The 25625-nt window shown below is 51.0% G+C and overlaps 1 protein-coding gene across 3 annotated transcripts in view; it reads left to right on the top strand.

The window, feature by feature from the left end:
• Window positions 1-25338, top strand: part of LPIN1 (lipin 1) — a 124746-nt gene extending 99408 nt beyond the window's left edge. For all 3 annotated transcript variants that reach the window (XM_059942193.1, XM_059942192.1, XM_059942194.1), the window contains 7 exons: window positions 2327-2453; window positions 3706-3854; window positions 4216-4302; window positions 12717-12869; window positions 18093-18207; window positions 19442-19545; window positions 22651-25338. In XM_059942193.1, coding sequence (XP_059798176.1) covers window positions 2327-2453; window positions 3706-3854; window positions 4216-4302; window positions 12717-12869; window positions 18093-18207; window positions 19442-19545; window positions 22651-22810 — 895 coding nt within the window. In that variant the 3' untranslated portion in view covers window positions 22811-25338. The remainder of the gene's footprint in view (window positions 1-2326; window positions 2454-3705; window positions 3855-4215; window positions 4303-12716; window positions 12870-18092; window positions 18208-19441; window positions 19546-22650) is intronic.
• The last annotated feature ends 287 nt before the right edge of the window (window positions 25339-25625 follow it).

The following is a 25625-nucleotide window of genomic DNA, read 5'->3' as shown; positions in this document are numbered from 1 at the left end:
GGGTGGCCAGGTCCGCAGATGACCGTGCCCTCGCCCTAAGCCGGCACCGCCAGCTGAGGTGTACAGCTCCCTCTGCAGTTTCTGTATCTGTGTTTTCCTTTCTGCGCTCCCTCAAACGTGGCGTGCTGCACCGACCTAGGGGGTTTGGTTTTCGTTTTAAAGCGGCAGATGGAGATAAGAGCTCTCCTGCCTTGCTTCCACGTCCCACCAGCAGAGGCTCACACCAGTCTGTTGTCACTGAGAGCTTCAGTTCACATTTGGATCTCATTTCCCACCAAACTGTTTGCGTGGAGCATAACATTTTCCAGTTCAGTGAGGGGCCTGTAGCTTCATCTCCTGGCTTCCCACCCAGGCACTGGTCAGGCCGCTTGGCTCCAGGACCACGTGTACCCGTCTGTCTGAAAACCAACCTCTAGGTTGTTGGTTCAGAAGGATTGGCGTTGTTTGTAGGATCGGCAGGGGTCGGAAGGGGAAGCGACTTCTGTGTCATTTTACACATGCGCCACCGAGGCCCAGAGAGGAATCCTGTGGTTGTGAGGCCTTTCCTGGGACGCCTGTTTCCCGGTCCACTTCTTTCTGCCTCGTACCTGCCGGCCTCGGGGACCTCTTGGTGGGTGGGATGCCGTTTGCTCCCCCGCACTTTAAGATGAGGAAATCTAGTCTGAAAAGAAAATAGTCTGAGCAGGATAACACAGCCTGAGGTTCCTGGGGTTCAAACCCGGGCTTCTCAGGTCTCCCCTCTACCTAGAACCGGCCCCCAGCGTCACAGGTGCAGATTCATCCAGTTGTAGCTTAACCCCGCCATGGACCAACCGGGATTCTAGGCTGCGTGCTCTTTCTCCGTGGACATAGTCACCTGTCCCCGTGGCTCGTTCACCAGGGCTGTGTCCCCGTGATGGCCAAGTCTGTGACTCCAGCGCAGGTTGTTCTGTGCAGCTCCTGGACCCCTTGCCCGGCTGCGCTCAGATGTTCTCTGCCTTCTTAGCATAGCACCCGTCCAGCTCTGTTGTGATTGCTCAGACAGATCGCCGCGGGGAGCGCAGGGGCCAGGCTGCTCGCCGTATCCTCCGCGCCTGGCATGGTGCCTAGAGGCATCGGTGGCATGAGCTCCAGCCCACCGGCCCGCAGCCCACAGGCCGCCCCTCGTACGGCCCCGGGAGCAGGGGCCTGGGGAGGGGCGGCTCATTCTGGACATGGAAGGAGCCAGTAGAAAAGAACACAGAAGCGGGGTGCCGTGTAATGGGGTCTTGCCTCTTGTCTGCCCTAGTGCGGGGCAGTGTTGGATTGTAGGAACTGCTTCTGGAACGAGCACATGGGGCAAGAAAGCAACAGGCTGCAGAGGAAACACCCAATCATTTCCTGGTAGAAGGGAAGGGAGGGCAAGGGGGCAGGAGGACAAGGTAGGAGTTCACTGAGACGCAAAGATAAGATGGAGCCTCGTGTGCCTGTCTTGCATAAAGGGATGAGCTGAGCCAGAAGCTCTGCGGGGGGGCGTGCATCCGGGGAGTCGGGCGGGGCCTGCTCTGGGGCTGCCTAGCTTTCTCCATTTAGCCTAACAAACGTTCACGAAGCACTTTGTAGGGCGCTAACGGCATTTTTAAAGAAAATGGTCCCGGGAAGCAGGTCTAGTACCGCTGGGTTGGGGACTATGCCATAGCAGGATTTGAATCCAGGGAACAGCTAATTGCTGACATGCCTTACCTGAGCTATTTAAAGAAAATGAGGCTGCTTCCTACCCGCACCTCCCAGCCCCCGACCACGTGGAGAAGTCCACAAGCGCTCGGAGCGCTGCATTCTGTGCAGGTGAATAAGGTACGGCTCTTGCTCCTGGGGCAGCCTGCTTAGGGGTCCTGGGGAGCATCGGGGGGCCTTTCTTGGCTCCCCCGGCACCTGTTCGTAAGGCCTGGAGTGTCCTCGTTACTTGGAATTGTGTGTTTGGAGCGGTGTGTACCGGGAACTGATCAGCTTGGACGTGCAGAAAGTTTGGGCTCCTCGTGCTTGGCCAGCAGCCTGGGACAGGGGAAGAGAGAGGATGTGAGCACCCTCCAAGGCCAGGAGGGCGCTGAACCCCGCTGATGAGGAGGGGGAGCCTCTTGGTTTAAAGTAGAGTGATGGTAACAGGGACGTGAACGAGGAGAGGCAGTCCCGGATGAATAATGCAGGAGCCGCATGGAGGGGATTAGTGACGGCGTCTGGTCGGTGACCAACCCCAGAGACGGCGCCGGGAGACACCCGATGGACTCCGTCATCGATTCCGGCCTAATGCATTTTTAATGGCTACCCAGATGCACTTCCTAATTGGCAGTTACATCACTGTGTGTTCCAGAATAAAGCATGAGTCATCCTCCAGTGATGAGGAGCACACGGCCGCCGAGCTGGCCAGCTCAAGCCACCTCCCCCTGCTGTCCAGCGTTAGCTACAAGAAGACCCTGCGCCTCACGTCAGAGCAGCTGGTGAGTGTCCTGTCCTCCCCCTCTCCCACGCTGTGGGCACTGGCCCAGCCACGGCCACCTGGACTCAGTGGGTTCCGCGATCCGGGCGTCCCTCCCATGCTCCGGCTCCGGCTTCAGCTCTGGCACCTTCTCTCTCCAACCGCCTGCTGCCCCCCCCGCGACCTCACATCCCCCTCTCGGTGCCTCCGGTTCGCGCCCCACGTCAGCTGCTGCCCAGCCGGGCTCTGCGGCGTCACTTCCCCTGTGCCGGCCCTGACGCTGCCCTGGAGGCTCCTGTCCGCAAGTGTTGGCGGGAGGCGGCCTGAAGGCGTGAACTTATCCTGAGCTGTGAATGACGGATAGCCCAAATCTCGCAGGGCTGTTTCCACTTTTCCAGAGATGTGTTTGTTAAGTCAACCGCATCTCCCGAACTGGGGGAACTGGAGCACTTGTGATGGGACTCGGGGAGCTTCCGGCAGCAGGGCGCCATCCTGATCACAGTGTCCTCCACTCTGCGGCTGTACCGCCCGTTGTAATCCCTGGACCCTGTTTCCCAGGAGCAGACAGCGAGCAGGTATCTGCGCTCTGCTGCTCTCCTAAGAGTTCGTGGGGGCCAGGCTTCGTTGTGACGGTGTCTGATGGGAAAAGAGAACGGTCAGGCCTGACACCCTGCGCCGCTGGGGGCGACCTGGACTCCTGCCCACAGCTGGCTTGCACTCGGGGGCCCCGGTGCAGAGATTCAGAGCCGCTGAGAGGGGATTCTGCCTTCTGAATCTGGTGTGACTTCCTGGGGTCTAGCTTCTGGGCTTCTGGGTGTGAGATGCACCTGATAACTGAGACGACTGCTTTCTTCCAGTCTGTGTCCGTGTATTAACTAGTTCTCACGGCTGGTTCGGGGAACGTATTTTCACACTTGACTTAGATTCGTCTCCCCGGCCGTGGCCCTTTGTGCTCAGCCGTGGCCTAGTAAGTGCATGCCAGTCTGAAGTTGTGATTTCCTGCGGCGACGCTCAGAGCCTGTCACTTACAAACCCCAGGGGACGTGGGTGAGCTGCGCTACCCTGGGGCCTGCGAGGGGGCCTGGGGTTCAGGTTGCCCAAGTCCTGGAAGGACCAGTCCTCCTCGAGAGCAAGACAGGGAAAGAACTGTACGGCGGCCTGGGGTGGTGCTTTGAAAAAAATAAAATCCGGATCTGCTTGCTCGTGGAACAGAAACCGAAGATTCCTCCCTCTGAGCCTCGCCCTCCAGCGGACACAGAGTTCTTATCTTTCAGAAAAGCCTGAAGTTGAAGAACGGACCCAACGACGTGGTCTTCAGCGTCACCACGCAGTACCAGGGCACGTGCCGCTGCGAAGGCACCATCTACTTGTGGAACTGGGACGATAAGGTTATCATCTCTGACATCGATGGAACCATCACTAGGTGGGTCCCGCCGACTCGGGGCCGTGAGACCCCGGGGCCTGGAGCCAGCGTGTCAGTTCCTCTTTCTGGGGCATCGTGCAGCTCAGGCAGTTCAGATTCTGGGGTGGTTGGGGCCGCCCGCGGAGCCATAGCTCCTTGATCTAAACAGCTGCAGTGGGGGATCGGGGGTCGCTTCCCTCTGGGGCGGTGGCTCCCTGACTTTGTTGCTCAGTTTCGGGGTTTCCGTCCAGAGAGCAAGTCGTGCATACCATTTGCATTTTTTAATGAGGCATTTATGGTGTGATGAGTCAGAATGACTTTTTTTTTTTCCCTTTCGCGATGCCCTTTTAACTTTATTTCTCCTGTCTCTGTTTTTATTTAGATCAGATACTCTTGGCCACATTTTGCCTACCCTTGGGAAGGACTGGACCCACCAGGGCATCGCCAAGCTGTACCATAAAGTGAGCCAGTAAGTACACAGCCGAAGTACTTGCGGCAATCTGCACACAGAACCTTTGCTGACGGGCTGACTTACAACGACGGGTGCCCCTTGGCCAGGGAGGGTTCTGAGCGCGTGGTGAATCCCGCCAACTCCAGATCTGAATTCAGTACCAAAAGGCAAGAAAGGAAGTGGCCGGGGAATTGCAAATTGACAGAGGAGGAAGGCGGTGGCAGCCTTAGGAGAGGGGTTGAGGTTCAGTTCATACTGAGGAATGGCACAGATAGTCAGGTGAGGACATGGTAGTCTCTGATGTAGACCAAGGGAGTTATTTTAGGCTGAAAAGATCCAGATTCCAAGCAGGTTTTGTGGGCCGGCCAGCAGTGCACATCTTGCCCACCTGGTCCAGGGAGCGCTCGGAGGGGCCGTACCTGGGACGTCAGTGTGGGAGGGTAGATCTTGAGTTGCTCTTGTGTGTCGGGCACATCTGTCACTTCACTTAACTCTTACAGTAGTTCCGAGAAGCAAGGAATATCATTTCTAGGTTTAGAGGGTTAAAACAATTTGTCCAAATTTCCATAGCTGCTAAGAGGCAGGACGCACTGAAACCCTGGTCGGCCTGGCTCCAAGTCCAGTGCATCTGCTCTGGCTCGTCTCCAGGGTTCAGAGCCCTTGGGGTCCCCATCCCTGCACCACCGCCAGCAGGTGCTTGGTCCCACTGTCTCCATCTCTCTGTGGACTAGAGTCTCCCACGTAAGTGAAACCTCTCCGCCTCACTGCTCTCTGTCCTCCAGTTAGTTAGAGCCGGGAGGTGCCCTGGGCTGATGGGACTCCGCCCCGGTGTGCGCACCTCCGGCCCACGGTGGCGGTGGCGGTGGTGGTGATGGGGAACGGGCACTCAAATCTGTCGCCAGTACTATGAGCACAAGTGAGTGAAGTACACTTTCCTGCTCCTCATCCATTCATTTATCCAGCATTTATTGAGGGCCTGTTGCGTGCCTGGTGCTGTGATGATGACGTAGACATGGTCTCTGGCCTCCCGGACCTCACGCTTTGGGTTGGTGGGGCACGAGGTGCCTGGGAGGACCTTTTCTCCTGGTGGATTCAAAGCTTCTCACTTCTTAGATGCCCAGCTCATTGATTTGACTTTCCTTTTCTGGATGTCTTCCTTAAGAAATGTTAAAAGTAATACGTGCTTCTTTGAAAAAAATAAATAAGAAAAACGAGAGAAATAGAAAAGTACAAAGGTCACATCTTTCTCCTGCCTTACCAATAAGCTGCAAGTTATCGGCTACGAGTATTATACGTTCTCTACCAGTGGAACTACTGTGACCGGTTTGGTTCCGTCTGTACTGAAAATTCATTTACATGCTCCCCCGCCCCAGGTGCACATTATTTAATGAAAGATCCTTCTGTTTCATTATGTGTGAGGTTTACCTCATTCTTCTTAACTGCAGTACAAAATCCCATGCTGTGGATAAACCATCCTGTATTTAATTATTCCTCTGTTGGTGAACACGATAGGGAGTTTCCAGTTTTTCACTCTTTCCAATAGTGATGCAATAAGCATTTACAGAAGGTCTTTATTATGTTCAACGAGCATATAGATAAGTAGAGAAGGTACGACACTTACAGAAGGGCCGCTGTAAGGTGGATTCTCAGAAGGAGAATTGCCGGTGGAAGGCCGAGCACACGGAAAGGTTTGGTCGATATTCCCGAGCTGCCCCCTGAGAGGTTCTCCCGGCCTCGCTCCTGTAGGCGGTGTGTTCAGGGCCTTCCCCACCACCTCCGCACGGCTGACTCTTTGCCTCGAAGGATTCATCCACTGATGAGCTGCCTTGAATGGCCTGACACTGAAAACTGTCTCTATTTTTAGTCGAAAGAAACCCCTGTGGGTCAGGATACAGAGTAGTTCACAGCCTGATTCATTTTGGGTTTTGGAACATAAAGCTATTCCTGTTCTTACTGTAAGGTTAAAAAAAAAAAGGCACTGTGTTTTGCCTTTTTTTTTTTTTTTTTTTTTTGGTTTTGATTTGTGTCTCTCTTGGGTTTTCCTAGAAAAGGTATCTTCTTGAAAAATAAAGTTGCGTAGCTTACCGAAGAATGCCTGATTGTTCTTTTGGTTCGATTGATTGATTTAGAATGAGTCCGATTTGTGGGTGAGGATCTGAGAATTACAGAGTGCTTGTTGTGTTTTCATTTTGGTTGAGGGGAAGGAGCTTGACGCTTAACTTGTTCACTGAGTTTGATGTGTGTCCTCAGTGGCACCCGGACGGTTAGACCAGTGACGTTCTGGCCGTCCCCCAGCTTGGCCATTGCCTTCAGGGGCTCTGTATGGGAGCAAGAGCAGGCTCGTTAGTGGCTCTCAGACCCCGCGGTTTCGGGTCAGCTTCTGCTAGTTCCTGATGTGCTGCCGCTTCTCCGCAGACCTTCTTGCTCGAATCCAGTCTGACTGTTCCCCACCCCGGATCCGTCGTTCTCCCATCTTCCCACCTTTGCTCACATGGTGGCTTCTGCTTGCTGTGCCTTTACCTCTGATTTTTGCCTCCCCCAGTTTTTCAGCCTGTAATGCCCGGCTCAGACCCCGTGGTCCTCACCAAGCCTCTCCAGGCCAGAATCGGTGCCCCGGGCAGCTCTATGGCCTCCTCCTCTAGGCTTCCTGATACCCAAGGGCTTGGCCTGGCTTGGTGGCCTTGGTGCCATCCTAGAGTTCTAGCTCAGGCTGGACGTGGTGTCGGCTTTCGTAGCTGGTTAGAGCAAATGCCCATCCAGGTAGCGTCTCACATGCCACCTCCTCCAAGTCTTAGGCAGCCCCAGCTGGGAGAAGGGCAGAGACTGACTGAGAACTGGCAAAGGCTGGGTGGCCGTTTCTGTTGGTGTCATATTTGTGACTACCCAGAGACATATTTACAGAAATGTTTAGCATGATAGAGTACCAGGAAGAAGAGGCCGTTTCACTGAGTTTTGGACTGATGACTCTTTCCTGATGCTGCTTTCCTTGAATTTGGGTACCCCTCAAATTTTACACACTGCAGTATTTTTCTAATGGAAAAACCAGTCTTGCAGATGGCCACTTGCCTGGAAACAACAGAAAATGAGGACAGTTGTATTTATTTTTTGCCAAATGTAATTACTTGTTTGAATAAGTCAGCCCATGAGAAATTACCTGTCAGGTTGATTATTACCTTGTTCGTAGAGAGGATATAAAGCTCGCTTGGTTATTGATTTTAAAAAGCGGACTTGGTTATTGATTTAAAAGAGCTGTAGCAGATACAAATAGAAGAGATGTGAAACTCCCGCGTATTCAAATATACGTGTTCAATAAGTAGAAGGAAAATAAAGCAGGACCGTTTCCTAAAATATCTGGATCATTGAGCCAATGGGGATTTGCGGGGGGCTGAGTAGGGACAATAAGTGCTCTAATTTCCTACCTTCCTTGATAAATATTTTTATATTCATGTAACCGGAAATCGGTGGCTCCGTGACTTAGTGAGAGGAGTGCTTCCTGTGTTTCCACAGATAAATTAGTTCATCTGTGGCCTGAGGAATGTGTCGTCTGAAGCCGAGATGCTGAAGATGGGAACCGATCATTAGCAGACTCATTAACATCTTTCTTCTTCTCCTGCCCACAGCGGTTCTTTCTTCCCCTCACCTCGGGTCTTCCTAGGTTATCGTGTCATCACTGTCTGCCAGGAAGGGAGAGGGTGTGTGGCGAATGGGAGGGAGTCGGGGACCTGGGCTCTAGGGGCCGCAGTCGTCGACCCACCGCAGACTTTCCGACCTGTCCCCCGCTCGCGGCTTTGGCTTCCTCATCCCTAAAGGGCGGAGTTGGGTCCCACCATCGCTTCGGTCGGTCCCTGCTAGGCTGGCAGCACTGCGCCGCTGGGTCGTGTGGTTCCAGTCAGTCCCGAGCCCGTGTGCGCTGTTGCAAGCCAAGGCTCCGTGAGAAGCCCGAGGGTGGGCTGAGCCTGACGGCAAACCCGCTGTGCACCGGACGCTGTTCCGGGTGTGTTAGGGGGTGCTGCCAGCCCCTCCCGTCAGGCACCCTGTGACCCCCAAGAAGGACACCTACAGCACGGCCCGTAACGAGGCACTGCGGCGGGGTGTGGTGAGAGAGGCAGATTTTACAGACGTCCGTGAAGGAGACGTGAGTTCTGATTGGAAGGGCGAGGAATCAAAGAAGGCTTCAGTGAGAAGGCGGCGCCTGAGCTGAGCCTTAGTGGATGAGAGGAGTTCTGAAAGAGAGGAAGGCTCATCACAGGTGGAGGTAGGAGTGGGAGGAGGGGCCGAGAGATGGGCAGGTTCATGGGGGTGAGGAGCGCTCACAGAAGGGAGGCCCCGGTGCAGAGGGCCCGCGGTGCGGGGGGCCCCGGTGCAGAGGGCCCGCAGTGCGGGGGGCCGGCGGTGCAGAGGGCCCCGGTGCAGGGGGCCCGCGGTGCGGGGGGCCCCGGTGCAGAGGGCCCGCAGTGCGGGGGGCCGGCGGTGCGGAGGGCCCCGGTGCAGGGGGCCGGCGGTGCAGAGGGTCGTGGTGCAGGGGGCCCCGGTGCAGGGGGCCAGTGGTGCAGGGGGCCCGCGGTGCAGGGGGCCCGCGGTGCAGAGGGCCCGTGGTGTAGAGGGCCCCAGTACAGAGGACCCGCGGTGCAGGGGGCCGGCGGTACAGGTGGCCCGCGGTGCAGGGGGCAGCGGTGCGGGGGGCCGGCAGTGCGGGGGGCCCGCGGTGTGGGGGGCCCGCGGTGCAGAGGCCCTGGTGCAGGGGGCCCGCGGTGTGGGGGGCCGGCCGGCGGTGCGGGGGGCCGGCGGTGCGGGGGGCCCGCGGTGCAGGGGGCCGGCGGTGCAGGGGGCCGGCGGTGCAGAGGCCCTGGTGCAGGGGGCCGGCGGTGCAGAGGGCCCCGGTGCAGAGGGCCCGTGGTGCAGAGGCCCCGGTGCAGAGGACCCGCGGTGCACGGGGCCAGCGGTGCAGGGGGCCCCGGTGCAGAGGGCCGGCGGTGCGGGGGGCCGGCGGTGCAGGGGGCCGGCGGTGCGGGGGGCCGGTGGTGCAGGGGACTGGCGGTGCAGGGGGCCCCGGTGCAGAGGGCTGGCGGTGCGGGGGGCTGGCGGTGCGGGGGCCCGCGGTGCAGGGGCCTGCGGTGCAGGGGGCCGGCGGTGCAGGGGGCCAGCGGTGCAGAGGGCCCGCAGTGCAGAGGGCCGGTGGCCTACGTGACCTGGAAGTTGGCTGGCACCAGAGGGCAGGGCCCGTGGAGGCGGGGCTGAGAACGAGCCTGAGTTTGGCCCTGAGCTTTCCTTTCTTAAGGTGGCAGGCGAGTACCCTTCCTCTAGGGCTGCAGGCAGGGCTACCGACTTCCCTTTCCTCTACATCACTGGCGTTCAGTGGGGATTTTGCCCCCCATGGTATATGTGGCAGTGTCTGGAGACATCTTTGATTGTCGTGACTGGGGCATGTCATTGGCAACTAGTAATTGAGAAACTCCAATATAGAAGCTTATCTTGGAAAATTAAGTAGAAGAGGTAGAAGGTTACCCAAAGGGAATCTTTCCAATCTATTTCAGTATCTCTCCAGGCCTCTAAGAGGGATGTAGAGATTGGGACGAAAGGAGAAAATCATTTGTACTAAGCCTGGCCACGGAATGATGCCTTCTTTTTGTCTCTGGCGTTTCCCCAGAGCCCTGTTCTAGTTGCTGAGATGTCGGAGGGATAAGTGTGACCCACGTGTGTGTGTTGCACCTCTGTTCACTGGTACCTCTTCAGGCAGGGCTGTCCTTCCTGCCCTGGGGTCCCTCGTGGCCACCTTGCTCCGTCCCGTGTCCTGTTCCCGTCACAGCTCGTCCCGCAGTACACTCTACTCCTGCAGGGAAGGACTGTGCTGGGCCCCTGAGCACGCCAAGCCCAGCCCAGCCTGGCTCGGGAGTGTCCGGTGGGTGTGCCTGCTGTGTCCTGCTACCGGCTGCCCTTCTGAGCGAGGGGTCTTACCCACGAGGGGTACCGTTGAGAGTAAGCTTTCTGGTGACTCTCTGCCACCTGAGAGACTGATGGGAAGACCTGGCGTTTCACACAGCTTTCACGGGGGTGAAGGCTCTGGAGAGGTGATCCCTGCTGCCACCAACAGGCATTTCTCCCGTTAGGACATCCTCGAGCTGCTTTTCCAGCTACGTTTAGTAACGGCCTTTGAAGCAGAACACTTGTGTGGTGAGGACAGCCAGTGGCAGGATGAAGCCATGAAGCATATTTGCAAACCAAGCCTTAAATAAAATTAGCGTCTCAGACCCCTGCAGGTGGCAGCTTTTAGGACTTTGATGTGAAGAGCTATATACAGAAATAGTGATTTTTAAAAAAAAGATTGCATTCATTAGACAGCTCAGATACAAAGATGTTTCATTAAAATGGTTGCTTGATTTTCAGATGCATCCCTGTATTCCAAACAACCTGATATTTCTAGATTCTCTTCGTCCCAGCACTTTCCTGTTTCTTGGTTTTAAAGAACATATTATTAGGCAAATCTCAAGACAAGTCCTTTGGCCAGCACGAAGTATTCACAGTGGAGCAGTAAGTCGGATAGGAAGCGGATAGTTTGTATTTACCCATGCAGCAAAGATTTACAAAGTGTCTGCTAACTTGCCAAGCACTGTTTTTGGCGCTGGAGTTAACAGCGAGGAATGAGACAAGGTCCGCACCCTCAGGGAGCTCATGGATTAATGAGACACAGTCAAACAAGGGGCTGTCGTGTAATGTTAGTGACCGGTGGTGCATGAGGAAAAAAGCAGAGCGAGGGCTTAGTGCCTGGGGTGAGGGTGAGGGAGGATGTGTTTTATTAGCTAGGCGGACGAGGGGGGGCCCGCCGAGGAGGTGCTGTCTGAGCAGGTCTGGACGAGGTGAGGGGGCAGGCGAGCCCGGAGGCCCAGGGGAACAGTGTGCAGGCAGCAGGAACGGCAGGAGCAGGAAGGGGTGTGGCGAGTGCGGGGACAGTGAGGTCACCTGGTGTCCAGCCCGGTGCCAGGGAGCAGATGGGGCTGGAGAGAAAGGCGGGGACCAGGTCTCAGTGGCCTTGCAGGTCCCGGCGAGGAATTTGGATTATATCTGAGAGAACTGGCAAGGCTTTGGAGAGTTGAGTATTAAGTTTTCTTTCTCTGTGGAGGCTCGGCGGGGGGCAGGGAGATGATTGATGCTCTTGCAGGAATAGAGGTCAGAGGTCCCGCTGATGGGGGCGGGGGGACTGAGGGGCGGCACGGGGTTCATGGTGTTACGGGTGGGACTGAGCGGGCTTGCCGATGGGTTGCGGTGGGGCTAGAAACCCAGGGGGGGCCCTGAGATGTGGGCCTCGCACCTGGGCTAGCAGGGGTGCCACCCCCGAGGTGGGGTGCCTGGAAGCGTTTGAGGTACTACTCGTGGGTATCTGATGGGTAATGTGGGGTGTGCCGTTGAGTGTATTGCTCTGGAGCTTAAGAGGAGGGGGGTCTGGGCTATGAATGTAAAGTTGAGAGATATCAGTGTACAGATGGGGTTTAAAATTTTTTTTTTCATGTATTTAATCCGATATATTAAAATATTACCATTTAATCATGTACTCGATGTCAAAACTCTGAATGGGTGGTATCTCATATTCTGTCTTTATAGTAAGGCCTTGAAACCTGGCATATACTTTATATTTATAGCACAGCATCTCATTTCGGACTCTTAAGTTTTCAGCGGTTCAAAAAAAGGGACATGTAGTTCTCCTAAAGTAATAAAATTGTGTTTAACAGAAGAATCCTCCTGTGATCTGCTTCTTCACTCGCGACACTTCCGACACCAGATGTGTGGGGTTTTCACACATTTCACCATTCCCAAGTTCTCTTCAGACACCAACTGGGTGTCCAGTAGTTTAAGTCTGGCACTAACTACCTAGTTAGTGCAGACCCCACGGGTTAAGGGCTCATTCCCGCAAGGCCGCCCCAAATTCAGGCACCAGTCATAAGTGGTAGGTCCTCAGCTTACCCACACTTCTGCCTGACTTGGCTACAAAGTGAGGGTTCCCACATGCCCTCCCCAGGTTTGATGACGGCTCACAGGACTTGGGGAAACGCATTCACCAGTCTGTGTTATCAGGGTATTATGAAGGATACAGCTGAACAGCCGGATGGAGATGTATGAACGGTCCGGGTGCAGCTAAGTTGGACAGTTTGATGCCTCCGGCCTCAGTTTCCCTAACTGTAAAGCGAGAGGAAGACACCTACGGAACAAGGTTCCCGTGAGGATTAAACCGAGTGAGGCCACGAGGGTCCTTTAGCAAACGGCAGGGAAAGGTGTTCAGGCTTCTTTCTCCATTAAGGTGTTATAGAATGCGGCCTTTTGCTTGGGAGTTAGAGCAGCGCCCTTCCTCCTGAAACAGATACAGATCAGGGTTTGTGCACGCGAGATGGCTCTATCGTGTGATGCTGTAATTAAGCGTGACCGTTTCGTCTCTTTTCCAGAAACGGGTACAAGTTCCTCTACTGCTCCGCACGGGCCATCGGGATGGCGGACATGACGCGGGGCTACCTGCACTGGGTCAACGAGCGGGGCACGGTGCTGCCCCAGGGGCCGCTGCTTCTCAGCCCCAGCAGCCTCTTCTCCGCCTTGCACAGGTGAGGGCTCGGCCTGCCCGCCCCCCGCCCCGGCTCAGGACCCCCCTCCCGCTCACCGGAGGTCTTGCCAGAATAGCTGCTTTACTCGTCCTCCCAGCCGACACCCCCGCTCCGTGCCGGGCCCCGGAGATTCAGCCTCAAGGGCGGGTCTGGCCTCGTCACCCATCAGCATCCTTCGCTGGCTCGTCACGGCCCTCGGGAGAAAGCCCAAGGCCGCGGGCTAGGCATCACGGGCTCCTCGCCGCCTGCCTTGTCCTCCTCTCCCGTCTCATTCCCTCCGGGTTCTGGGATGCAGCCGTGCTGAACTGTCTCCGTTGCCCAGACAGATGGTCTCTGCTCTGAGCCTTAGCACGTGCTGCCCCCTCCTTCGCGGGGAGCTGCCCCTCTCCCTGCATCGCTGGCCTGAGTCTTAGTGACTCTGAGAATCTATCTGTGTGCTTTCCGTCCAGTCGGGGACCTCGGCTGGGTTCAATGGCCCCTCTACCAGCCACCATCACCACCTGCCTGGCCTGAGACCTCCCGTAATGAGGAGTCCTGGTCACACCGTTTATTTTTATGGACCATTAGCCCAGTTCTTTTCTTTCTTTGGTTATTTTTAAAAAGATTTATTTATTTATTTTTTAACATCTTTATGGGAGTATAATTGCTTTACAATGGTGTGTTAGTTTCTGCTGTATGACAAAGTGAATCAGCTCTATGTATACATATATCCCCATATCCCCTCCTTCTTGCGTCTCCCTCCCTCCCACCCTCCCTATCCCACCCCTCTCGGTGGTCACAAAGCACCGAGCTGATCTCCCCTTGCGATGCAGCTGCTTCCCACTAGCTAGCTATTTTACATTTGGTAGTGTACATATGTCCATGCTATGCTCTTACTTAGTCGCAGCTTACCCTTCCCCGTCCCCGTGTCTTCGAGTCCATTCTCTACGTCTGCATCTTTATTCCTGTCCTGCCCTTAGGTTCATCAGAAGCTTTTTTTTTTAATTTTTATTCCATACATATGTGTTAGCATACAGTATTTGTTTTTCGCTTTCTGACTTACTTCACTCTGTAGGACAGACTTTAGGTCCATCCACCTCACTACAAATAACTCAATTTTGTTTCCTTTTATGGCTGAGGAATATTCCATTGTATACATGTGCCACATCTTCTTTATCCATTCATCTGTTGATGGACACTTAGGTTGCTTCCATGTCCTGGCTATTGTAAATAGTGCTGCAATGAACATTGTGGTACATGACTCTTCTTGAATTATGGTTTTCTCAGGGTATATGCCCAGTAGTGGGATTGCTGGGTTGTATGGTAATTCTATTTTTAGTTTTTTAAGGAACCTCCATACTGTTCTCCACAGTGACTGTATCAATTTACATTCCCACCAACAGTGCAAGAGGGTTCCCTTTTCTCCACACCCTCTCCAGCATTTATTGTTTGTAGATTTTTTGATGATGACCATTCTGACCGGTGTGAGGTGATACCTCATTGTAGTTTTGATTTGCATTTCTCTAGTGATTAGTGATGTTGAGCATCCTTTCATGTGTTTGTTGGCAATCTGTATATCTTCTTTGGAGAAATGTCTGTTTAGGTCTTCTGCCCATTTTTGGATTGGGTTGTTTGTTTTTTTTGATATTGAGCTGCATGAGCTTCTTGTATATTTTGGAGATTAATCCTTTGTCAGTTGCTTCGTTTGCAAATATCTTCTCCCATTCTGAGTGTTGTCTTTTCATCTTGTTTATGGTTTTCTTTGCTGTGCAAAAGCTTTTAAGTTTCATTAGGTCCCATTTGTTTGTTTTTGTTTTTATTTCCATTTTTCCTCTAGGAGGTGGGTCAAAAAGGATCTTGCTGTCATGTATGTCATAGAGTGTTCTGCCTATGTTTTCCTCTAAGAGTTTTATAGTGTCTGGCCTTACATTTAGGTCTTTAATCCATTTTGAGTTTATTTTTGTGTATGGTGTTAGGGAGTGTTCTCATTTCATTCTTTTACATGTAGCTGTCCAGTTTTCCCAGCACAACTTATTGAAGAGGCTGTCTTTTCTCCATTTTATATTCTTGCCTCCTTTATCAAAGATAAGGTGACCATATGTGCGTGGGTTTATCTCTGGGCTTTCCATCCTGTTCCGTTGATCTGTATTTCTGTTTTTTGTGCTAGTACCATACTGTCTTGATTACTCTAGCTTTGTAGTATAGTCTGAAGTCCGGCAGCCTGATTCCTCCAGCTCCATTTTTTGTTCTCAAGATTGCTTTGGCTATTCGGGGTCTTTTGTGTTTCCATACAAATTGTGAAATTTTTGGTTCTAGTTCTGTGAAAAATGCCATTGGTAGTTTGATAGGGATTGCATTGAATCTGTAGATTGCTTTGGGTAGTATAGTCATTTTCACAATGTTGATTCTTTGAATCCAAGAACATAGTATATCTCTCCATCTGTTTGTATCATCTTTAATTTCTTTCATCACTGTCTTATAGTTTCCTGCATACAGGTCTTCTGTCTCCTTGGGTAGGTTTATTCCTAGGTATTTTATTCTTTTTGTTTCAGTGGTAAATGGGAATGTTTCCTTAATTTCCCTTTCAGATTTTTCATCATTAGTGTATAGGAATGCAAGAGATTTCTGTGCATTAATTCTGTGTCCTGCTACTTTACCAAATTCATTGATTAGCTCTAGTAGTTTTTCTGATAGCATCTTTAGGATTCTCTATGTGTAGTATCATGTCATCTGCAAACAGTGACAGCTTTACTTCTTCTTTTCTGATATGGATTCCTTTTATTTCTTTTTATTCTCTGATTGCTGTGGCTAAAACTTCCAAAACTATGTTGAATAACAGTGGTGAGAGTGGGCATCCTTGTCTTGTTCCTGATTTTAGAGGAAATGGTTTCAGTTTTTCACTATTGAGAACGATGTTGGCTGTGGGTTTGTCATATATGGCCTTTATTATGTTGAGGTAAGTTCCTCCTGTGCCTACTTTCTGGAGAGCTTTTATCATAACTGGGTGTTGAACACCAGCCCATTTCTGATGACCCTCTCCTCTTCCCCTTCATGCCTGCATTCGGGACAGCCAAGCCAAACTAAGTCTGGCCTCCTGGTGGGGGGCAGGAAAGCAGAGGCCTCCCCGGAGCTGGGGGCCCAGGGCAGTGTCCCAAGCTGCTCTCAAAGCAGTGGATTGAAGTTTGAGACTTATAATCATACAGTCACTCATGTGTCTCTGTATAAGAGTCCTGAGATGTAGACTGTAAGGCCCTTTTAGTGCTAAGGAGGGTTCTGGATTCCATAGACGTCCTTGCAGAGCCAGGACCAGCCCCTGGGGCTTCTGACACTCAGTTTGGGGCTCATCAGCATCATCATCATCTAAATTACGTTTTGTTGAGGTGCGGAAGAATAGTTTTAAAATATATGCAAGGCATCTGTCAATAGATAGATAGATATGCAGTATCTCTGTAATATACGCAAGCTGAAAGGGACCCTTGAGATCATCCAATAACCAGTGAACCCAGCCTGCCCACGACCGAGATAAAGCGAGAGGATGTGCTCTCACCCCTCCCTCTGAGCCGTAATAGTAACTGCTATCCCTGGATTTTGCGTTAGTCATTCCCTGCTCCTCTAAATAGTTAGCATGTGTATGTGTAATCCTAACCAGTATGTTGAATTGTGCACATTTGTGAACTTTATGTAAATGAATCATATGTTCTTCCGGAACTCACTTTTACTGCTCAACATGCCGTTCCCAGGATTGTTGAGAGTCGGCTCGTCTTTGCTTCTGTGTAGGTCCCGTTGTTGGACCTCACCACAGCCCGCTTATCTTTCCTACTGTTGGTGGGTGCTTGAGCCACTTCCGGTTTTCTGCTCTTAGGAGCAGTGCCGCTTGTGTGTGTCCTCTGGGGGCACCGGTGCAGTGTTGCCCCAGGGTATACCCCCAGGAGCAGGATTGCTGGGCCACAGAGCGTGCACATGTTTGGTTTTCTTCTGCTATTGCAAACTGTTGTCCAAAGTAGTTGAACCAGTTCGTACACCAGAAGCAAACAGTGCGAAGTGTTCCTTCCAACGGCTTTACTTTCTTACCTACACGTTGTCAGCCGTTTATATTTTTGCTACTCTGGTGGGTGAGAAATGTCTCTTTTCACGTGTTTATTGGCCATGTGGGCTTCATCTTCTGTGAAGTGCCTGTTCACGTCTTCCCCTTATTTTCCTTTTGATTTGTAAGAGTGTTGTAGATTCTGCACACGTAGCCTTTGTTATGAGCGCTACAAATATCTTTCCCCAGTTTATGGCTTTTGATGACCATAAATCTGAGTTTTCTTTAGTTGAACAGATCATTTTCCCTGTAGTTTTGTACTTTCTGTGTGTTGACAAAGCCTTCCCTGACTGTGGGCGTGAGGAAAGTCTCCTATATTTTACCTAAAGGTGTTGCCTTTCACGTTGAGGTCTGTAATTCACCAGGAATTGATTTTTGTATATAGAGTGCGCTAGGGGTCTATTTTCTTTTTCTTTTTTTCCTGTATGGATATTCAGTTGTCTCAGCACCATTTGCTGAAAAGAGTGCCCTTCTCCTCTGCTTTGACTTGTCATTGTGGTCATAAATTGAAGGCCCATAAATGTGTGCCTCCGTTTCTGGCCTTCGTTCGTCTGTGTAGCGATTTGAGTCACATTCCATAAAAACATGCAGACAACAACCTGGTGAGAGTTTAATTGAAATGACAGTGAATCTGTAGACCAATGGAGAATTAATATCTCATTATAATGTTGAGTATTCCAATTCAATTGTATGGTATATTTCTTCATTTATTTAGGTCTTCGCTAATATATTGCAATAAAGTTTTCAACTTATTTAGAATTTTTGCACTGGCGTTCCCGAGTGAGGTTGGCCCACACTTTCCCCATACTTTACTACCTCTTTCGGTTTAGTTTTTGAGGTCATGCTGGCTGGCCTTGGGAAGTGAGTCTGGAGAGGTTTTCTCTTCCTCTGTGCCCTGGAATTCTTTGTTCCTTGGATGACTGGTGGAGGTCTTTGTTGAAATCACTTGTCTGGGGTGTTTTCCTTGTGGGAAGACTTGAAAGTATGGATTCACTTTGTGTCTAGTGCTTCTCTGGGATGGCTTAGCCGACTTACGCATATTTAACTTCTGAAGATACGAAAGTGCTCTTAGTATCCCAGCACCTTTGACGGTTAAAAGTAGTTTGATGCTAATGAAGCTGACGGTCTCATGCTGACCCATTATTTATTTGTTTTAACAGAGAAGTGATCGAAAAGAAGCCAGAGAAGTTTAAAGTCCAGTGTTTGACAGACATCAGAAACTTGTTTTTTCCAAATACAGAACCCTTTTATGCTGCCTTTGGAAACCGACCAGCTGTAAGTAGTAGTCGGGTATATACGAGTTCTTGAAATTACCGTCTGTTCAGATAGCTGTCATCTGAAAGGCCGGCCTAGACTCCCATGTGAAGCCAGATTCTCCTCCTACTAGAAATAACTGCTAAAGAGCCGCTTGCCTGCATCTAAAGGCAAGGAGATCGTCATTATTTCGTGGCATCTAGTTTTCTTTGAAGGTGGGCTTGTGGGTTTCAGTTTGAAGTTTGAAACTAGAAACTTTAAATTCCAAATTGCCTGCTAAATTAGTAAAACAAGAACGTTAAATAGGATTAGACCCTTTCTACCGGAATGGAACCACAAAGCACAAAGGTGAATTCAATGTCTCAAGTTTTAAGAGTGTTATTTCCTATGGTAAAAGTAATACTTTGAGATTTTGTGCGTACTTCCCAAATTTGCTAGAAAGGTCAGCATTCTGGAGAATGTAGTTGGGTACTTACTTCCCAGTCAGAAAATTCTCCTGCTTTTGAAATTCATGCCCAAGAAAATGGGTCACAGAATAACCTTAAAGAATGTTAGAATTGCAGGGGATGTAGTAGGTGGTTTACTTTTTAACTCAGTTCTTGAATAGAGGGGTGAACTGAGGCCCAGAGAGGACAACTGACTTACTAGTTTCACATCCAGAGACATTCTTTCTCTACACTACTTGGAGGTATTCTTCGAGTTTAATGAAACTTCTATAACACAGGCAGACCTCGTTTCATTGCGCTTCGATTTGTTACGCTCTGCAAATATTGCTTTTTTTTTTTTTACAAATTGAAAGTTTGTGGCATTGAGCAAGTCTGTCGGCACCATTCTTCCAACAGCATTTGCTCACTTCCTGTCTCTGTGTCACATTTTGGTAATTCTCGCAATATTTCAAGCTTTTTCATGATTTTATACGTTATGGTGATCTGGGATCAGTGATCTTTGATGTGACTGCTAGGACTCGCTGAAGACTCAGATGTGGGTCAGCATTTTCAGCAATAAAGTGTTTTTTGTATGCACCTTTTCTAGACATAAAGCTGTTGCATACTTAATAGAGTACAGTGTAGTGTAAACATAACTTTTATATACACCGGCAGACCGAAACATTCGTATGATTGGCTTTATTTGCTTTGTCGTGGTGTCTGGAACCGAACCCGCAGTAACTCTGCGGTCTGCCTGTATTTGTATCAAATCTGAATATTTGTATTTACAATGAACTCTTTCCTTCTAATTAACCCTTTACCAAATACAGGATGTGTACTCGTACAAGCAGGTGGGGGTGTCTCTGAACAGGATATTCACTGTCAACCCCAAAGGAGAGCTGGTGCAGGAGCACGCGAAGACCAACATCTCCTCGTGAGTATTGTGCACCCTCGCTGTGATCGCCGTGTCGTGACTCTTGGCATCGTCTTGACCTTGGAGTGGTGTTTCACAGTCAACAGTATATACCTTTTTAATCCTTCGGTGCCTATATTTTAATCTTTAATTCCTACAAGGAAAACATATGTTAACATCTCGGATTCTGTCCAGAACCTAACTTTTGGACAGCCTGCATTAAATCAGATCCCCACCGGGTCAAAAACTTAAACGAGTGGTTAGATGCTGCCACAGAGTGGAATGGCATGAATTTGAAAACTACTGGCTTACATTTGCCGAATTCGTTTTGAAAGCCTAGAATGCGAATTAGAAATATAGCCAGATTAAAATATCATGAGAAGTTATATTTAAAGAGGAGGAACCTATGTAGCCCTTCACATACTGACCTGTAATAATATTCTCACCAGAAGCATGGCTGTGTGATGGTAAGAATTCTTCTCGTATTTTTGGCCGAAGCGCATTCTCCCTGAGGCCGTGGGCTGAACTGGGTTACTGTTTGCAGTGAGGCCTCCTGGCTGGCCGGGAATCTCCCTTGACTTGGATGTGTCTCGCTTTGGGTCCCTGACTTCTTAGAGTGGAGAGTGCTTCCTCAGCTTTACCCACTGGGTGATGTCGGGCAGACAGGCGTCGTCCTGCCTTGTCCATTTCAGAGGCCATACCCCTGTTGGCCTGATTCCTGCAGACCTGGAAAACGGCCTCTGGCCCGAGCGACCCCAGGGGGCCTGCTGGGGCCCTCCTCATGTGGAGGAGTTGGACTGGGGGAGTTCGGGTCTAGCGGCTTCCCAGGGATTGGTTTTTTTGTTTGATAGAGATCTAGGTTCCCCTAGGGCAGATTTTCACTTTCAAGAGGATCCTTTTACCCGTTGGAGTCTAATCCAGCTTAAACAGGACAGTTCCAGGCTAGAGGGCGCCCTGGGGTCTGCCCCCCAGGCCTCCCTCCCCCATAGCCAGACCAGGACCTAAGTAAGCAGCTCCCAGGGTATGTGGGGCGAGAGGGGAGCGGGGGAGCCAGGACCCGCCTCCATCCTTCACAAGGGGAGGCCGTGTGGTGCTGCCTGATGGGCAGAACGGCAGCAGAGACTCTTTCTTCCACACCCCTTTCCTTACGGGTTCTCCCTCTCCTGCGTTCTGAGTGGCCGCCCTGATAACGTCTCAGTTCCCTCTTCTCCGTCGTTCCCCACGTCAAAGTGTTTCCTCCGTCTCGAGGAGAGAGCGGATTTCCATTTAGGGTCAAAAGAATTCTCAGCTGATGGCACACGGCCCTGAAATGGCAAAGGTTTCTGCCCAGGCAGCAGCCCAGTGGCAAGTCTTGTCATAAGGGGTGTTGACAGGGGGATGCCAGCATCTACGAAGGGCTGCCCAGGAGGCCTCTGAGGTTATCCCGTTCGCTGAGACGCTGTGGTGAAAATGCTCGCTTTGCCCACGCCTTGGGGGAGGAAACTTTATTTATCGCCAAGGAATGGTGTCGTCTTCCACCTAGACCGGGAGATGTGATTCTCCCTGTGGGAGAGACTCTCCTTCCCCAGTTTAAGTGCACACTTTTCTCTGGCACCAAACTCGGTACCACCATTTCAAAGCCAAGTGGGTGCTTGCCCCTTGGAAGCTGGGACATTGTCTCGGAGAAGTCAGGGGCCCACGCCGATGGGGGGCTTCAGTGCTTTCTTTCTTGGCGTTCACGTCCAGCAGTGCGTGAGCTCTGCCTGCTCTGAAGGAGCCCCGCGCGCGGAGGGTTGGTCCGAGAGGGACACAGATGGAGCGGGTTCAGATCTGGCGCCCCCGAACCCTGATGACGAGCCGTGAACTGCCCCCTGCAGGGAGGGGCCACCTTCCAGAGCCACAAAATTCAAACAGACAGGTCTCCAAGCCAGGGGGTATTTTAAAATTTTGTTTTAATCCCTAGGAAAGATGATTCTTGCTTATTAAGAGCGCTTTTCCCCATTTTGTGCAAGCACAATGTTTCTCATAAGTTCTTTGGAGGTCCTTTATTAAATACACACACACACACATCCTTATTTAAAAGTTATTTTATGCCTCAGAACATGCTAATTCCTTGAGTTTGGATTTCAAAAGCCCTTTTTGGTTCTTAGCCAATTAGAGCTGGAGAGGGACCTGTGGCTGTCAGGGAGGACTCTGAGGATATGCAGGGGGGCCTGGGCTTGTCGCAGTTTCTGGTTGGAGGTGCCCGGAGGTCTGAGAATGCATATTCAGCACAGCAACTTTCTTTTTGTAGTTCTAGGCCACAGAAACTAATATGCAACATCTTCCTGGGAATACACAGAAAACAGAGCGAGAGAGTCTTGCAGGGAGCGTTGAGAAACACTGATCAGGTCCAAGTCCATATTCATAAGGACCTGAGGCCCAGAGAGGGCAAGACACCTGCCCAGGGGTCCACAGCAGTAAGGCGGGAGTAGATCCCAGGTCTCTTGACCCTCATGCCAACTATGGCTTTTTTTCCTGAGGCTAACGATCAGCCAGGGCGAATTATGTTGTAGTGTTCACGATCTATTGTTGAATAAATTCATGCAGCATCGGCTCACATCATCTTACCGTGGCGTACGTTACCTAATTTAATTCTCACATGAACACTGTGCACAGTTTTCATTTTCTCCCTTTACGGTTGAGGAAATCGTGCCTTAGAGAGATGAAGCCACTTGTCGGAGGTGGCACAGCCCATACATAAATGGCAGAGCTGAAGGTCAGATCGGAGTCTCCTAACCCCAGGGCCCAGTGCCCTTTCATTGCACAGTGGGGCAGCCTCTGGGTGACACTCCGAAGATGTGCCTTCTCTGTGATTCTTGTCTCCACTGTCCCCAAGGCGGGCGGTTGTGTCTGTCATGCTGTCTTGCTTCTGTTCCTTCGAGTCAAGTCAGGTCACACCCGCCTCGCCCATGAGGCCGTCTCCGACTCCCCTCCTTGGCAGACTCTCTGGTTTCCCGTTAATGAGTGAGGGATTATTCTAGAACAGCCTCCCTAGTGTTAAGCACGTGCCCTCCTGACTCCCGGGCACCGCTGCGGGGTACGTGCCGCTGTCCCGCGTGGCCGAGTGTCCCTCACAGGCAGTGACGTTGTCCGTTTTCCTCCCAGGTACGTGAGGCTCTGCGAGGTGGTCGACCACGTTTTCCCCTTGCTGAAAAGGAGCCATTCTTCCGACTTTCCCTGCTCAGATACATTCAGTAACTTCACCTTTTGGAGAGAACCGCCGCCACCCTTTGAAAACCAGGACATTCATTCTGCATCAGCATAGTACATTCCGGGCCACCTCTTGACATCCTGTGAAGATCGGGCGCCCCCATTAAAAGATAGGTTTGGGAACCTGCAGTCATTTGCTTAAGAGCAGAGGAGCATTTCTTTCCCTGTCCCCCTGGCCGGGGTTGACATTTCTAAGTGATGTGTACGTCCTAGACGGGACGTCGGGTGCATCCCTGGTGGGGAGGCCATGCCCGGTTGAGGCTTCAAGCCCGTGGCAGCGCTGCCCTCCCCAGCCTGCTGCAGGCTGGGAGCGATTAGTGTGCAAGGTGGGCTGTGAACCCGGGGGGTCCCTGGGATGACGGGATCCAAGGAGGGGCGCCAGGTGTGCACGACTTCTGGGAGAGTGTGGGACACATTTGTGCCACGTGGAGGGCTGTGCAGGGTCCCGTGACCTGAATCTGAGGTCTTGGAAGGGACTCCAAACCCCACCGTTCTGGGCCTTGACCTTGCGGATGTGCCCTTGCGGTATTTGCCGACTGGTCTGATGTTTTTAATTCCTCTGGTTAAAGCTAACCTATATAACTGGCATATTTGTCCCAATTTTTGTGGCACAAGGCTGGAATGTTTATGCCTTAACGCACCCGTGGCAGACATTTTATTTAGAATGTGCTTTGTCCAGCTCCCTGTAACTCTGCGATGCCTTAAGTTCAGATTATAGGAAATATTACTAAGGCAGTATTTCGAATCAGTTCGACACTCTGCCAGCAACCTGTCCAGCAATGCGCTGCTGAAAATGTGGGCTCGCACAGAGCTTATGCCAAGCGGTGATGATGTCAGTTTCTTTTGGGAGCTCTCAACAGAAACTGGTTGGTTTTAAGAAAATAGTTTGAAGAAGTTAAATTATATTCTTTATAGATAGTATTATTTATTACCTTACTCTGATTGGGTTACTGTTATAAGCATTTTAGCCATGTTCTTTCTATTATAACTGTCAGTAATACATTAAAAAGATATACGTGTTAGACCATCCAAAGAGCCTTATTCTGTAATTCTCACAACACTGACCTTCTTCTGGAATTTATGAGTCATACTTTTTATTTCCCTTAGCTTTTCCCACTCAGATTTAAGGGCAAGTGGATAAGTAGTCATTTGAGTGACATTCATCAAGCCGGTAGAAGATGATTCTTTTACTTGTTTGTTAAATTGGCCTGTGGAGAGGAGAATAATTTGAAAAGTGAAAGAATTATTTTGGTAAAAGATTTCACTTTTCGAGCTCTTATTTTTTTAAAGAGCGTTTTACTCCAGTGGTTGAAATGCTCTCCTATTTAAATCGCACGGTTAGAGTCATGGAGGCAAACAGTGAAACAGTTGAATGCAGTTTTACTCTTTCTGTGAAAGAAAACCCAGAAGCATTGCCTTCCCTGTCGCCGGTGGGCTCTGCTGGCAGCGGACGCCTTTCCCGAGCGGTTCGCGTGGCCACGCGGAGAAACGCAAACACCCGTGCGTAGCTGGTCGCAGATTCGCGGAGCAGCACACGCCGCGTGTGCAGATGCCCTTTTGGAGACATTAAAAATGATTTAAAATAGTCCTGCCTTAACCTGGGCTAGCCATTAGTGACCTTCAGAGGCTACATTCATTCTTTCTGTCACGAGGGTATTTTGGGGTGAACTTCAACTGCTGTGAACTACGTAGAAGCTCACGGGCCTGCAGAGGCCGGCACAGTTTCTCCCTTGCACTGGGAGGAATCTGGCTGTGAGACCGGGTGGCCTGTCCCTCGGAGCGGGCACCCTTCATCAAGACGACCAGCTGTAGTTCTCCCTCGCAAGAGCATGCAACTTTGGACCCCCAATTTTGATGCACGCTAAGCTTCCACGCCACTGCCCTCTGAAACAGAGCACGCCTTCCAGAAAGTCGCACTCGGGTCTGGGTCAGGTTCAGAGTGTGACCCCTGGAGAGGCAGTGACATTCACACCTGCCTCGTGGCTTCGGAAAATGGGATTCGTGCCCGGACAGCACTCACGCCTGTGCCACCTGGTTTTATCTGTGCTCACACAACCGTAACTCAGTGACCCCAAAGCCACGTGCTAGGATGCTCTATTTGGACCACGCATTTCAGAGTTGCCCGATGGAAACGAATCCCTTCATCGCGACAAGTCATCAAACATTCATCACACGTGATGAAGAAAAATATATGTCCCTGGTACACTGGAGAAAATGATGACATCTTCAAAGAGGAGTCCCTTTTCCATTTTAGGTTTGGATCGCCACTTTAAATATATTTTATTTACAACGCTTGATCTGTATTTGTATATGCTGGTACAATGATAAAAATCACTGTAATACTTCATTGCATCGTGCTGGATGCAAAGCTAGGATGTATTGTAACAAATGAGACGAATGAAAGACTTCCCTGAAAATCGGGTGTGTGAATTTTAAATAGTTTTTGGTAAGTTATTAAGATGCTGATTTCCTACTGTGTGATATCAAGCATGTTATTTTCTACTCAAAAAACAAAAAAACGAAACCCTTAACGCTGTGAACTGTTCATTCAATATTTGGAATAAAAGAGCCTGTCTCTTCTGATGCCTTTGGTGAAATACCCTCTGTATGCACTTGGCGGGGAAGGAGGGGTGAAGACAGAGGGGAGAGGAGAGGGCTGCCCCCCTGGGCTCGTCCCACCTTGTTGGGAGTGACTGGAGCAGGGAGGGTTCAGTTAAACGCTGTACCTGAGGTGCCTCCCAGGACCTGGCCTATGATCGGTGTTTGACACGTGGCTCTTACACAGGTGGGCTCCGTTCCCTGTTCTTGAATGGGATGTCAGTCAGGTGCAGCCACAAGAGAAAACACAGGAGAGGCTCAGGAAAACCAAG

The sequence above is a fragment of the Balaenoptera ricei genome, chromosome 13 (assembly GCF_028023285.1).
Source record: "Balaenoptera ricei isolate mBalRic1 chromosome 13, mBalRic1.hap2, whole genome shotgun sequence".
Lineage (NCBI taxonomy): Eukaryota > Metazoa > Chordata > Mammalia > Artiodactyla > Balaenopteridae > Balaenoptera > Balaenoptera ricei.
This window is presented reverse-complemented; position numbering and strand designations above follow the sequence as displayed.